This window comes from Metopolophium dirhodum, chromosome 2, assembly GCF_019925205.1.
Source record: "Metopolophium dirhodum isolate CAU chromosome 2, ASM1992520v1, whole genome shotgun sequence".
In the NCBI taxonomy this organism is placed as follows: domain Eukaryota; kingdom Metazoa; phylum Arthropoda; class Insecta; order Hemiptera; family Aphididae; genus Metopolophium; species Metopolophium dirhodum.
In genome coordinates this window covers 20,927,797-20,942,576 of record NC_083561.1, presented here as the reverse complement: position 1 = coordinate 20,942,576, position 14,780 = coordinate 20,927,797, and the positions used below count along the sequence as shown (strand labels likewise).

General features: G+C 28.9%; 1 protein-coding gene across 1 annotated transcript; it reads left to right on the top strand.

The window, feature by feature from the left end:
• The first annotated feature begins 300 nt into the window (after positions 1 to 300).
• Positions 301 to 13,998, top strand: LOC132938819 (zinc finger protein 845-like). Its single transcript, XM_061005826.1, has 14 exons — positions 301 to 503; positions 1,543 to 1,704; positions 1,779 to 1,850; positions 1,940 to 2,008; positions 2,674 to 2,719; positions 2,795 to 2,918; positions 2,978 to 3,017; positions 3,239 to 3,287; positions 4,334 to 5,598; positions 9,918 to 10,079; positions 10,154 to 10,225; positions 10,315 to 10,383; positions 11,040 to 11,088; positions 12,257 to 13,998. The coding sequence occupies exons 1-14, from the start codon at positions 439 to 441 to the stop codon at positions 13,556 to 13,558; spliced, it is 3,546 nt and encodes a 1,181-aa protein (XP_060861809.1). The 5' UTR covers positions 301 to 438; the 3' UTR covers positions 13,559 to 13,998.
• Positions 13,999 to 14,780: the final 782 nt, after the last annotated feature.

The following is a 14,780-nucleotide window of genomic DNA, read 5'->3' as shown; positions in this document are numbered from 1 at the left end:
TATATATCGTAAAACTTGTTTTCATCAATTTTGTAGGTACTACAAAAATTAATAAATCTCACTAACAAATAACATAGTAGCAAAACTGCTAAAGAGTAGACTAAGTCCCCCTAAGCCACCATCTATTAACGCTAATGAGTATGCGCATTAACATATGTACCTGTTTTTTACCTTGTAGGAACTTACATATGTAGAGTAACCTGGGGTATTATAATGGCGCATTGGGCAAAAATTGACTATATCTCATTGTATATTTAATAATTGCTATCTGGTCAAACATTTTTGTTATTATGATTATGTTATCATGGCCAAACGTGATAAACATTTGAGATGTTCTCCAGAGTTTTCTTTGAAAAATGGAAATTTGAATACTCAAATTACATTGCGTACCTACTTAATTAATTGTAATTTGTATCGTATTAACTGTAAGACGAAATCATGGTCCATCGTTGTATATTGTGTTGTAGTGCATCAAATACACACAAAGACGTCAGTTTCCATCAGTGAGTCATAAATTAAAATTTTGTTTTATATAACAATATAATTTTAAGTTTATACTTTTGACAAACATTGCAGTGTTGGGAAAGTTCCTTTTAAAAAGGAACTCGTTCCCGTTCCTCGTTCCTACTGTAAGAAAGGAACTCGTTCCCGTTCCTCTTTCCTGTCCCGAAATAAGAACGCGTTCCCGTTCCTTTTTAAAAAGGAACGCGTTCCCGTTCCTTCATGTTCCTTTTTTTGCAATTTGAGTGGTGGTCAATGGTGTATTTTGCGAACAATTTTTAAGTCAGAAATAATCGAACCGAGAGAGTTAACCGATTATTTCTGACTTAAAAATTTTTCGCAAAAAACACCATTGACCACCACTGAAATCGGTTAACTCACTCCTTTCTAGGAGCACCGATTTTTAACAAAAATGATTTGTCTTAGATTTTTTTTGTTATAATTCAAAAGTTGTATAGCGTAGACTTGAAACTTTATATATATACATTCATATTGCATAATTGCATAATATTATACATTTATATTACTATAGTAGTATAGTATACAGTGTATAGTGTGTACTATACACGATACACCACACATAGAGACATGCTATAGGTTATAGGCTTATAGCCCATAGGAGTATAGGACATAGTATGATACAACAATCTGTTTTTTTTTTTAATTCAATTTATTTGAAAAAATATTTTTATACTGACATTTTGTTTTGTTTGAGAAGAACTAATTTGGCGCGCGGAACCGGAAACGACCCGGAACACGACACGTAGTCGACCGACGGCGTCGCGGCTCAGTTTTGGCGCGGAAACACACTATATGCGCTTCATAAAATATACTGTGGCACTCAACGTGTTAAAATTTTTTCATTATTTGAGGAACGGAAATTTTCGTTCAAGTTCCTTCAAAATAGGAACTCGTTCCCGTTCCTCGTTCCTATATTTTAAATGGAACGCGTTCCGAGCTTCGTTCCTATAAAAGGAACGCGTTCCAGGAACGCGTTCCTCAAGGAACGCGTTCCTTCCCAACACTGAAACATTGTTATAGGTTTCCAAAGAATGAAACTAGACGATCAATTTGGATTGACTCTTTAAGTATAAAAGAAGTTGTTAAAGACTGGCATCGAATTTGTAGTGTACACTTTTCTCCAGAACATTTTACTTTTAAAAATGAACGAAAGATTTTAAAAATAGGCGCTATTCCAAAAATGTAAATATTTGTCTTCATAATATTTATTCTAGTAATTTCAGTTATTTAAATATTCTATTTTTATTGATTTATAGGAAAGAAGATAAAGATGAAGTCGGAAATTGTGAAACTTCCTTAGAACATGACGTGAATTTAATGAGTAACAGGTATTAAATAACTTTTTCCAACTATATAATATACTTATAATTTTTATTCAATATAAGTATTAAATAACTACATAATATCTTGTTTTTAGTTTAGTTGAAGTTGATTGTTGTCCTGATATTGACTTTTCAAATGAATCTCCACCAAGTACAAGTAAAAGGTATAATAATAAAGTATTTCAACCTGTACAAACCCCTTACGTATTTAATTAATTTTATATTATCTATGCATTATAGCCCAGGTTACTCTTCCTTTTTCTATCGTGTAGGAACTAACAAATGTATTTTTTTACCATATTTTCCTAAGGATAAGCACTATTAGTTGTTGTGTAGAGATTTAGTTAAGTATGTCTTTTACAAACTTTTGAATACCTGTTTTAATTATTGTTCATTATTATCAATAATAAAATAAAACTACAATGAAGTGCATAAGCTCATCATAAAATTCCATTTAACATTACAACATGTTTTACTATTATTAATAACACAAGACCAGATTTCTAGGTTCTTAAAAGTTTAAATATGATTCTAATATGTTCAAAAAAAAAAAATCTTAAAATGTTCACTTAATTGTCCATAAACTTGAATATACTGAAAATATGTTTTTTTACTTCAAAAAATTTATATTTATGTTCATGTTTATATTTACTAATTACTTAAACATAATTATTACAAACATTTTATCTGATTATTTTATCTAGGTAATATAATTTAATACAAGAATGATAAACATTAGTGTTATAAGGAATATTGAAATTTTAAGTCTAAACTAACTTGTAAAATAATCATTTATTTAATGTTAAATAACAGTTGTTTTTTTTCGTAGGTTACAGAAATTAATTTTAAAAAAAAAAAAGAAAACTAATCAAAAGGTTATATATTTTTCTTGTTGTTTCATTAAAAATTTAAAATAATTCATAAGCGTTTTATTTTTTTGTTTGCTTTAGATTCAACTTATATGTAATTTGGAAAGTGAAAATGATGTGGTTCATATACAAGAAGCTAGTAATATAAATGAGTGTACTGAAATGCTTTCGGATTTTAATGAACCACCCAATATAAATCATAATTGTTAGTATTTTATCAATTAATTATGTGGACAATGAGAATTAATTACACTTGTTGTTTAGATTCGGCCGCCACATCAGATATAGAATGTGTTAATAATTTGTGAGTATAGTGTAAAATGATTAAACAAAGTTTAGGTAAGGTGGGTATGGTTTGGTTTGGTTGGGTATGGTTTGGTTTAAATGTATAGTATTATAAATTTGTGTTTAAACATAGATAATTTCACTTATAATTTGTATTTTACATTGTACACATAAGAATATTGAAATATATGTTTATTATTTTACTTCATTGTTTAGTGAAAAACTGTATTTTTGTCTTAGGTTGAAAAGTCCATCAAAAAACACCAAGAAAAAGAAGAAAAAATCTAAGGTATTCAATGTTTTATTTGTTTATACTATTTTGCAATTTATTTGAATTATTAGAAATATTTGTCTAATGCTGATAAAAGTAGACTTTGAAAGCTGTTTGGCATTTTTGTAACAGAAATAAACATGCTGAGATTCTTAAAAATTTTATTTTATTTTATATTAGCATTGTCTATATGCGATACAATTTTCAAAAAATATTGATTCGTTTTGAAGTGTAAACATTGATTTTTAATTGGACGTTTTCAGTTTACAATTTTTTTAGTTTTTTTTTCTGACAAATGTTCATATTATTTTAAATTATAAATTCATAAACAATTTTCTTTTGATTTGAAAATTTAATAAACGATTCCACATAAGTTTGTCTATCTTTATCAAAAAAAAAATGTCTACCAGAAAGTCAAATTAAACTTTTATATTCTATTTTTACAACATTTGATATTCACTCAATTTCTCATGTAGCAATTTTTTTATTTTGTTGTTATTCAATATTGAATAACTTAGATACTGTGGAGTTTACTCCTAATGTTTATTTTATCAATTTCTATACGTGATATAATTTTCAAAACTTTTTGACTTGTTTTGAAATGTTCACAGGAAAATTCAAATTTAATTTTTTTAGTTTTTTTCCTATAATGAATAATAATATAGATCTGCTGGTATGAAAATGTAACACAAGGCTCTTGATATATTGTTACAATAGTAGTTGAAAAATATTAAAAATGCAAAGAAAATTTTTTTTTATAAACATTTAAAGTTCAAATTTTGACAGAATGTATCAAATTTAAAATTTAATAGTTATTTTGTAGTAAACATTTATAACATTTTCGACTTTTATAGATAATAGCTAAGGATTGAAATTTTGCAATTAAAAATCTCAACATTTTAAAATCACAATTTGTTTTTATTTTTTGATTTCACCTTTTTAGAAATTCTTCTCAATGATTAAAATATATAAGTTATTTTGTAGTTGAAATTCATTACAGTTAAGAAAGTTTTCTTAATTATACCGTGTATGTAATTTGGGATTATCTAATTTATATTTTATAGGTTATAAATAGTAAAGAAGCAATGTCACCGAAAAAATCAAATAAATGTAAACAACAGACGTCGAATAAAGAATACAAAAAAACTGATACATCTCAATCCGTGGACACGGAAATGGAGACATATGTTAGTAATAATTATATTGGTGAAGACAGCGGTAAGAAATCAGAATTTTTTGATTCTCTGGATGAGCACACTTCGGAATATCGTACCATGGCCGACACAAGTATCTATTTAAGCCAATATTGTAATCAAACGTCTAACAATGCCTACGGTGACAAAAATGATCTCACTGCAAACACTTCTCTCCAGTGCGACTTTTGCTTCAAAACGTTTGCGTACAGATCTAATTTGCTTGTACATAGAAGAACGCACACCGGTGAGAAACCATATGGGTGTGACGTTTGCGGATTAGCATTTATGATGCAAAGTCATTTAGTTAGACATCAAAGAACGCACACCGGGGAGAAACCATATGCATGCGATGTTTGTGGAAAATCATTTCCGGTAGAATCATCTTTGGTTAACCATAAAAGGACACATACCGGTGAGAAACCGTATGAGTGCGATGTTTGTGGACAATCATTTTCGGAAAGAGGAAATTTGGTTAGACACAAAAGAACTCATCCAATGTCTAACAATTCTTCTCTCCAGTGTGACTTTACCGTCACCGGTGAGAAACCATATGAGTGCGACGTCTGTGGATTAGCATTTAATATACTAAGTGATTTAGTTAGACATCAAAGAAAGCACACCGGAGAGAAACCATTCGCGTGCGATGTTTGTGGAAAATCATTTTCGCTGCAACATCATTTGGTTACACATAATAGAACACACACCGGGGAGAAACCATATGCGTGCGATGTTTGTGGAAAATCATTTACGCAGAAAAATCATTTGGTTGCACATAATAGAACGCACACCGGGGATAAACCATACGAGTGCGCTGTTTGTAGCCGATCATTTACGGAAAAAAAACATTTGGTTACACATACTAGAACGCACACCGGGGAGAAACCATATGCGTGCGAAGTTTGTGGAAAATCATTTTCCCAGCAACACAATTTGGTTACACATAATAGAACGCACACCGGGGAGAAACCATATGCGTGCGACGTTTGTGGCCGATCATTTTCTGAAAAAGGAAGTTTAGTTAAACATAATAGAACGCACACAGGCGAACGACCATACGAGTGCGGTCAGTGTAAGAAAAAGTTCTCAACAAGCCGTGACTGTAAAAGACATACACTAGGTGTTCATAGAAAATGATTTTAAATTTAATATTATTATTGTTGTATGACCCATTACTCAAGAAAAATAAACTATAAACATCAAACTATTTGAAAATGTCCAAAAATCGCGGCAAGGGTCTAGAATTCTGAAAATGCTATCACTACATCGTAAATGTTTGAATACCTCTGCTCGGGCATAAGCAAATACCTTTGTGAATATAACCTTGAAGACTGCTGTGTAGTAGCTTCATATCTCATTGTCTGGCATCATACTGTCGTCAATCGTACTCAAAATTGCTCGCACCGCAAAATCTTCACATTTGTGGTAAGGGCGACGCTTGTACCAACACGAGTACATCAGCTTATATAAATTCTTTATACACCAAAGAAGATAGTACGTTTGTCAGAACATTTCAAAAAGCTATACGGATGTTTTTAATTTGTTACAAACGTAAATAAAATCATCAATCACCAAAATGTTGTTGTGTGCATTATATGTTAATTGATTTATTGCTTCTCCCTCTACAGTTTAAATGAAAACATTTTTACTCCAGTTTTCTTTTGTAAGCATGTAGTATTAGCTACTCAACTAAAATTAGTTATTTATATAATATACTTATTAGTTATAACTATAGTCTGTAGTTCAATGACTTTTTTAATACATACTATATAATCATATAAAACAAAAATTAAATTAAGTTTGTTTAGATTTAGGTTTGTACTGTGTAATTTAATTTTATTTATAGAGAATACAATAATAAAAATTAGAAGTTGTATATATAATAAAAGTCCAATCATTTCGGTAAGGATCTACTGTCTAGAAAACGCTATCACTACATCGTAAACGATTGATTACCTCTGATCGGGCGTTCGGAACAAAAAAGTAAAACCATAATGTCCACAATGTTTACGACAATCGTTTGTTGTGAATTAAACTTTGAATACAACTGTGTAGTATTGGTACAATGCTCACTATTTAGTGTCTTACTGTCTTCAATCGTACTCGAAAATGCTCGCACTGGAAAATCTTTATAATCGTTGAGGGTGATGCTTGTACCAACATGTACATCAGTTTATACAAATTCTCTGAACACCGAAGACGATTGCACGTTGGTTTAAAACATCACGCGTTTGACCTTTGTGGTATTTGCTTTTTTGTAGAAACTACTGTTGAAAATCACTATAGAAACGCATACCGTAAAATCTTGTTACAACATTTCAAAATGCATACCAAAAAGCTATTTTGATATTTTTGATTTGTTACAAACATTATTAAAACCATCAACAACCAAAAGGTTGTTACGTGCACATTACAATTATGGATGTATGATTTTCCCTCCATTGTTTAATCAATGAAAATATGAATAATCCTACTGTAAAAATTGATTTTGTAATGTATTAAATCTTATAAATATATTGTGTTTTTTAATTAAATATCTATTAAAAGTTATATTATATAATAAAATACATTATGTTTATTAATAAATGTTCTTGTTTAATATTTATAAATAACTTATTTATACACATGCTTGAAAATTTAATACAAGGCTCCTAATATATTGTTACAATGGCATTTGAAAAATATTAAAAATCCTTAGTCACAGTTTTTTTTTATAAGCATTTAAAGTTCAAATTTTGACAAAAAGTATCAAATTTAAAATGTAATAATTATTTTGTAGTAAAAACTTATAAAATGTTCAACTTTTATAGATAAGGATTGAAATTTTAAATCAATTTTCCAGTTATAGACGACTGACCTTTACTCATAATCATTTTTCTTATACATTGGTATATTATTGAATTCAAATTTAACTCCATCCATTACAGTTGCCCACCTTTTTTTTATATAGCATATTTTTATCACAGATTATTATTTTATATAATCTGTAAATTGCTTTTTGAGCTGTTTATAGCCTAGAGGAATTTTTCAAATTTGTAAATTTGTTTTGTTAAAAGTTTATTACATTTATGCTTTTCATAGTTAATATTAGAAAGAAAACTCCCGACAAATTGTTCTTCTTTTAACATAATAAAATGTTAAGCGCAAAGTTACACTAATATTATTGCCATAAGATATTCTAGATTTTTATAAATTTATTTTATTATTAAATTTGATTATTCAATTTATTATATTAGGACTCAGGATAATGCAGCATTAAATTCAAATAACACATCCATTCCAACGATATGCTCGACAACTACTGTACCCAGTTGTTCACCTCATTAATTTCTAAAATATGTAGATAACTATAGATGTCTACATTCAATATGTTTATTAAATGTTACAAAATATAAATTATCCATAAAATAATAAACCTAAAAGCATAGAGACAAAAAGAGCACACTTCTGAAAAAAAAAAATTATTAATAATTATACATCGAAAAATATTTACTAATTGTAAAAAAATGTCATAAATTAAATAATTTTAATATTATTAACAAAAATTAAATTTTTTTACTTTTAGACAACTCATTAAGTATTAACAGAATTTTGATAATTGTAATAGTCTTCAGAAAAATAGCAAAATAAAATATATTATTGTAGAATATGTCAACTTTCATACGTTATCATTATTTAGACAAGTTAATCATTTCTATAATAATTCCAAATTTGCATTGTAAAGTAATGCTTGCACAAGTATTTTGAGATTCAAGATGGCCGATGAAAATTGTTAAGTGTCAAAAACCATTACATCAAATAGGTATTAAATAACGAATTGAACAAAGTTTAAATCATATAGAGTTGACATTTTTAACGACCAACAAAGTGTTCTGGGTTATTTTATTTTATGTACATAGGTAGAATATATATATATAATATACTATTTTGATTAAGCATGTATAACCATCAGCAAAATATTCCAATAAGCAACATTTTAGTATTAGCTCAAATATAAAATAATGATAATTTATAAAGTTATCAATTAAATATATAAAAAAATGCTTTTAATTTATGTAATTTAAATATTCAAAAAAATTAATTAAATGTATCTTTTTCGTTTGTAGATAATTTTGTTATACCATGTAATAGCTTATTTTACTTTGACCATATAAACTGGCTTTTGACATTTTAATTGTATATATTTTGAGTAAAATTAATTGTTTTTAAGATCTGTTACAATTGTTATCATATTAAAAGAAATAAAAGTTTAGATTTGAATTTTATGCTGTAAATATTTTTTGTTATTAAAAAAAATAACACTAAGATTTGAAACTTCTTCTCCCAAACAGAAGGTTTCTTAACCATTTCAACACTGTACTCTGCAGGCCCATATTAGTGTTTATGCACTAAATGTACTGTGACTAGGACCTACGATAGTGTTAATCCAGGCCGGCCCTGCCAATGCCATGGCTTCAACTAAATTTATATTTTCAATCAAGTAAGTAGGGTAATTGAAATGAAAAAAGTCTAAATTTTGAAATCTTCAAGAACTTGTGTTAAATAGAGAAAATAATAAAAATGTAACTCAGTAATGGTGAGTAGGTGGGTAATTTAGCTAGCTTTAATGTAAACAAACCTAACAAACCTAACTGGCCAGGGTGTTCTCTTTGATATATTGACACTTATGTAAGTTCCTACACGGCAAAAAAAGGTGAGTACCTACCTACGTTAGGTTTTATAATCATCATATATGTATTTGTGAAAATGCGTTATGCGATTTGTATTATATTTTATAACCATCATATTATATTATACACATAAGAATTTACATAATATATAATATTATTTCTACAGTATACGCATACGCCCAAAATGACTAAATTTTTTGGGGGGACTCCAGCACCACTCCCATAGGCCATATTGCTTAGTATCAAAGAATATAAAAATTAGTACTAATTACTGGATTATGAACTGGGGGGATTTGACCAAGATTTGGGGGGACTAAGTCCCCCCAAGCCATCCTCTATTTACGCCAATGAGTATGTGCATTAACATATGTACCTGTTTTTTTACCTTGTAGGAACTTACATTATGTAGAGTAACCTGGGGTATTATAATGGCGCATTGGGCAAAAATTGCCTATATCTCATTGTATATTTAATAATTGCTATCTGGTCAAACATTTTTGTTATTATGATTATGTTATCTTGGCAAAACGTGATAAACATTTGGAATGTTCTCCTTTGGAAAATGGAAATTGGAATACTCAAATTACATTGCGTACCTACTTAATTAATTGAAATTTGTATCGTATTTACTGTAAGACGAAATCATGGTCCATCGTTGTATATTGTGTTGTAGTGCATCAAATACACACAAAGACGTCAGTTTCCATCAGTGAGTCATAAATTAAAATTTTGTTTTATATAACAATATAATTTTAAGTTTATACTTTTGACAAACATTGTTATAGGTTTCCAAAGAATGAAACTAGACGATCAATTTGGATTGACTCTTTAAGTATAAAAGAAGTTGTTAAAGACTGGCATCGAATTTGTAGTGTACACTTTTCTCCAGAACATTTTACTTTTAAAAATGAACGAAAGATTTTAAAAATAGGCGCTATTCCAAAAATGTAAATATTTGTCTTCATAATATTTATTCTAGTAATTTCAGTTATTTAAATATTCTATTTTTATTGATTTATAGGAAAGAAGATAAAGATGAAGTCGGAAATTGTGAAACTTCCTTAGAACATGACGTGAATTTAATGAGTAACAGGTATTAAATAACTTTTTCCAACTATATAATATACTTATAATTTTTATTCAATATAAGTATTAAATAACTACATAATATCTTGTTTTTAGTTTAGTTGAAGTTGATTGTTGTCCTGATATTGACTTTTCAAATGAATCTCCACCAAGTACAAGTAAAAGGTATAATAATAAAGTATTTCAACCTGTACAAACCCCTTACGTATTTAATTAATTTTATATTATCTATGCATTATAGCCCAGGTTACTCTCCCTTTTTCTATCGTGTAGGAACTAACAAATGTATTTTTTTACCATATTTTCCTAAGGATAAGCACTATTAGTTGTTGTGTAGAGATTTAGTTAAGTATGTCTTTTACAAACATTTGAATACCCGTTTTAATTATTGTTCATTATTATCAATAATAAAATAAAACTACAATGCAGTGCGTAAGCTCATCATAAAATTCCATTAAACATTAAAACATGTTTTACTATTATTTATAACACAAGATCGTATTTCTAGGTTCTTAAAGGTTTAAATATGATTCTAATATGTTTAAAAAAAGAAAATCTTAAAATGTTCACTTAATGGTCCTTAAACTTGAATATACTGAAAATATGTTTTTTTACTTCAGTTTAACAAAGTTTAGGTAAGGTGGGTATGGTTTGGTTTGGTTGGGTATGGTTTGGTTTAAATGTATAGTATTATAAATTTGTGTTTAGACATAGATAATTTCACTTATAATTTGTATTTTTCTTTGTACACATAAGAATATTGAAATATATGTTTATGATTTTACTTCATTGTTTAGTGAAAAACTGTATTTTTGTCTTAGGTTAAAAAGTCCATCAAAAAACACCAAGAAAAAGAAGAAAAAATCTAAGGTATCCAATGTTTTATTTATTTATACTATTTTGCAATTTATTTGAATTATTAGAAATATTTGTCTAATGCTGACAAAAGTAGACTTTGAAAGCTGTTGGGCATTTTTGTAAAATAAATAAACATGCAGAGATTCTTAAAAATTTCATTTTAGTTTATATTAGCATTGTCTATATGCGATACAATTTTCAAAAAATATTGATTTGTTTTGAACTGTTTGAACAGACGTTATCAGTTTACAATTTTTTTGGTTTTGTTTTCTGACATTTGTAATACATTAAAAATCCAGTCAGAATTTTTTTATAAGCAATTAAAGTTTGAATTTTTTAAAAATCGCGAAAATATGCAAATTACTTTGAGTTAGAAATTCCTAAATAATATCCTTTTTAAATCTCAGATTTTAAAATTTATTCTAAGATTCCATATAAGGTTATCTACCTTTATCAGAAAAAAAAATTATAGTCGGTACCTTCGGGTGAAATAATTTAAGGTGTTATTGAATTCAAAAAATTACTATAATAAAAATATACAATATCATAAAAATTATAAATTCAAACTCTCATAAAAAAAATATTGTTACTTAACGCTATACTTATTATTTTGTTATAAATATAAAATTTTGTTGGGAACCTTTTATTAAAATTTCTTATCTTAGGTTTGAAAAAAAAAATGTTACTAATAAAAGGTTCCTCATAAGTTTGTGTATCTTTATTAAAAAAAAGTCTACCAGAAAGTCAAATTTAACTTTTATGTGCGTTTGAACTTCATATTTTTACAGCATTTGATATTCACTCGATTTCTCATGTAGCAATTTCCTTATTTTGTTGTAATTCAAAAACAAATAACTGTAGATACTGTGGAGTGTTTTTTTTTCTATAGTTAATAATATAGATTTGGTGGTGTGAAAATGTACCACAAGGCTCTTCATATATTGTTACAATAGTCGTTGAAAAATATTAAAAATACATATTATAAACAATTTTTTTTTATAAGCATTTAAAGTTCAAATTTTGACAGAATGTATCAAATTTAAAATTTAATTATTATTTTGCAGTAAAAAATTAATAAAATAACTAACCTAACTTTTATAGCTAAGGATTGAATTGATACACATTATTGTGTATCTAATTCGAGAATATCTAATCAATATTCTGAATTAATATTTTATAGGTAGTAAATTGTAAAGAAGTAATGTCACCGAAAAAATCAAATAAATGTAAACGACAGACATCGGATAAAGAATACTCAAAAAGCGATATCCCTCAATCAGTGGACTCGAAAGTGGAGACATATGTTAGTATTAATTATATTGGCGAAGATGGCGATAAGAAATTAGAAATTTTTGATCCTCTGGAAGATCACACTTCAGAATATCGCACCATGACCGACACAGGTATGAATTTAGGCCAATACTGTAATCAAACAGTTAACAATGCCTACAGTAATAAAAATGTTCTCGCTGGAAACAATCCTCTCCAGTGCGACTTTTGCTTCAAAACGTTTGCGTACAGATCTAATTTGCTTGTACATAGAAGAACGCACACCGGTGAGAAACCATATGGGTGCGACGTTTGTGGACTAGCATTTATGATGCAAAGTCATTTAGTTAGACATCAAAGAACGCACACCGGGGATAAACCATATGCATGCGATGTTTGTGGAAAATCATTTTCGGAAGAAGGAACTTTAGTTAAACATAAAAGAACGCACATCGGTGAGAAACCATATGAGTGCGATGTCTGTGGCCGATCATTTTTGGAAAGACATAAATTGGTTAGACATAAAAGAACGCATCCAACGTCTAACAATGCCTACAGTGACGAAAATGTTCACACTGGAAACACTTCTTTCCAGTGCGACTTAACCGTCACAGGTGAGAAAACATACGAGTGCGATGTTTGTGGACTAGCATTTCACCAGCTATGTCATTTATATAGGCATCAAAGAAAGCATACCGGGGAGAAACCATATGCGTGTGATGTTTGTGGAAAATCATTTTCGCAGCAACATCATTTGGTTTCACATAACAGAACGCACACTGGGGAGAAACCTTATGAGTGCGCCGTTTGTAGCCGATCATTTTCGGAAAAAAAATATTTGGTTACACATATTGTTAGAACACACACCGGGGATAAACCATATGAATGCGATGTTTGTGGACTAGCATTTAACATGCAATGTAATTTAGTTAGACATACTAGAAAGCATACTGGAGAGAAACCATATGCGTGCAAAGTTTGTGGAAAATCATTTTCCCAGCAACACAATTTGGTTACACATAATAGAACGCACACCGGGGAGAAACCATATGCGTGCGACGTTTGTGGCCGATCATTTTCTGAAAAAGGAAGTTTAGTTAAACATAATAGAACGCACACAGGCGAACGACCATACGAGTGCGGTCAGTGTAAGAAAAAGTTCTCAACAAGCCGTGACTGTAAAAGACATACACTAGGTGTTCATAGAAAATGATTTTAAATTTAATATTATTATTGTTGTATGACCCATTACTCAAGAAAAATAAACTATAAACATCAAACTATTTGAAAATGTCCAAAAATCGCGGCAAGGGTCTAGAATTCTGAAAATGCTATCACTACATCGTAAATGTTTGAATACCTCTGCTCGGGCATAAGCAAATACCTTTGTGAATATAACCTTGAAGACTGCTGTGTAGTAGCTTCATATCTCATTGTCTGGCATCATACTGTCGTCAATCGTACTCAAAATTGCTCGCACCGCAAAATCTTCACATTTGTGGTAAGGGCGACGCTTGTACCAACACGAGTACATCAGCTTATATAAATTCTTTATACACCAAAGAAGATAGTACGTTTGTCAGAACATTTCAAAAAGCTATACGGATGTTTTTAATTTGTTACAAACGTAAATAAAATCATCAATCACCAAAATGTTGTTGTGTGCATTATATGTTAATTGATTTATTGCTTCTCCCTCTACAGTTTAAATGAAAACATTTTTACTCCAGTTTTCTTTTGTAAGCATGTAGTATTAGCTACTCAACTAAAATTAGTTATTTATATAATATACTTATTAGTTATAACTATAGTCTGTAGTTCAATGACTTTTTTAATACATACTATATAATCATATAAAACAAAAATTAAATTAAGTTTGTTTAGATTTAGGTTTGTACTGTGTAATTTAATTTTATTTATAGAGAATACAATAATAAAAATTAGAAGTTGTATATATAATAAAAGTCCAATCATTTCGGTAAGGATCTACTGTCTAGAAAACGCTATCACTACATCGTAAACGATTGATTACCTCTGATCGGGCGTTCGGAACAAAAAAGTAAAACCATAATGTCCACAATGTTTACGACAATCGTTTGTTGTGAATTAAACTTTGAATACAACTGTGTAGTATTGGTACAATGCTCACTATTTAGTGTCTTACTGTCTTCAATCGTACTCGAAAATGCTCGCACTGGAAAATCTTTATAATCGTTGAGGGTGATGCTTGTACCAACATGTACATCAGTTTATACAAATTCTCTGAACACCGAAGACGATTGCACGTTGGTTTAAAACATCACGCGTTTGACCTTTGTGGTATTTGCTTTTTTGTAGAAACTACTGTTGAAAATCACTATAGAAACGCATACCGTAAAATCTTGTTACAACATTTCAAAATGCATACCAAAAAGCTATTTTGATATTTTTGATTT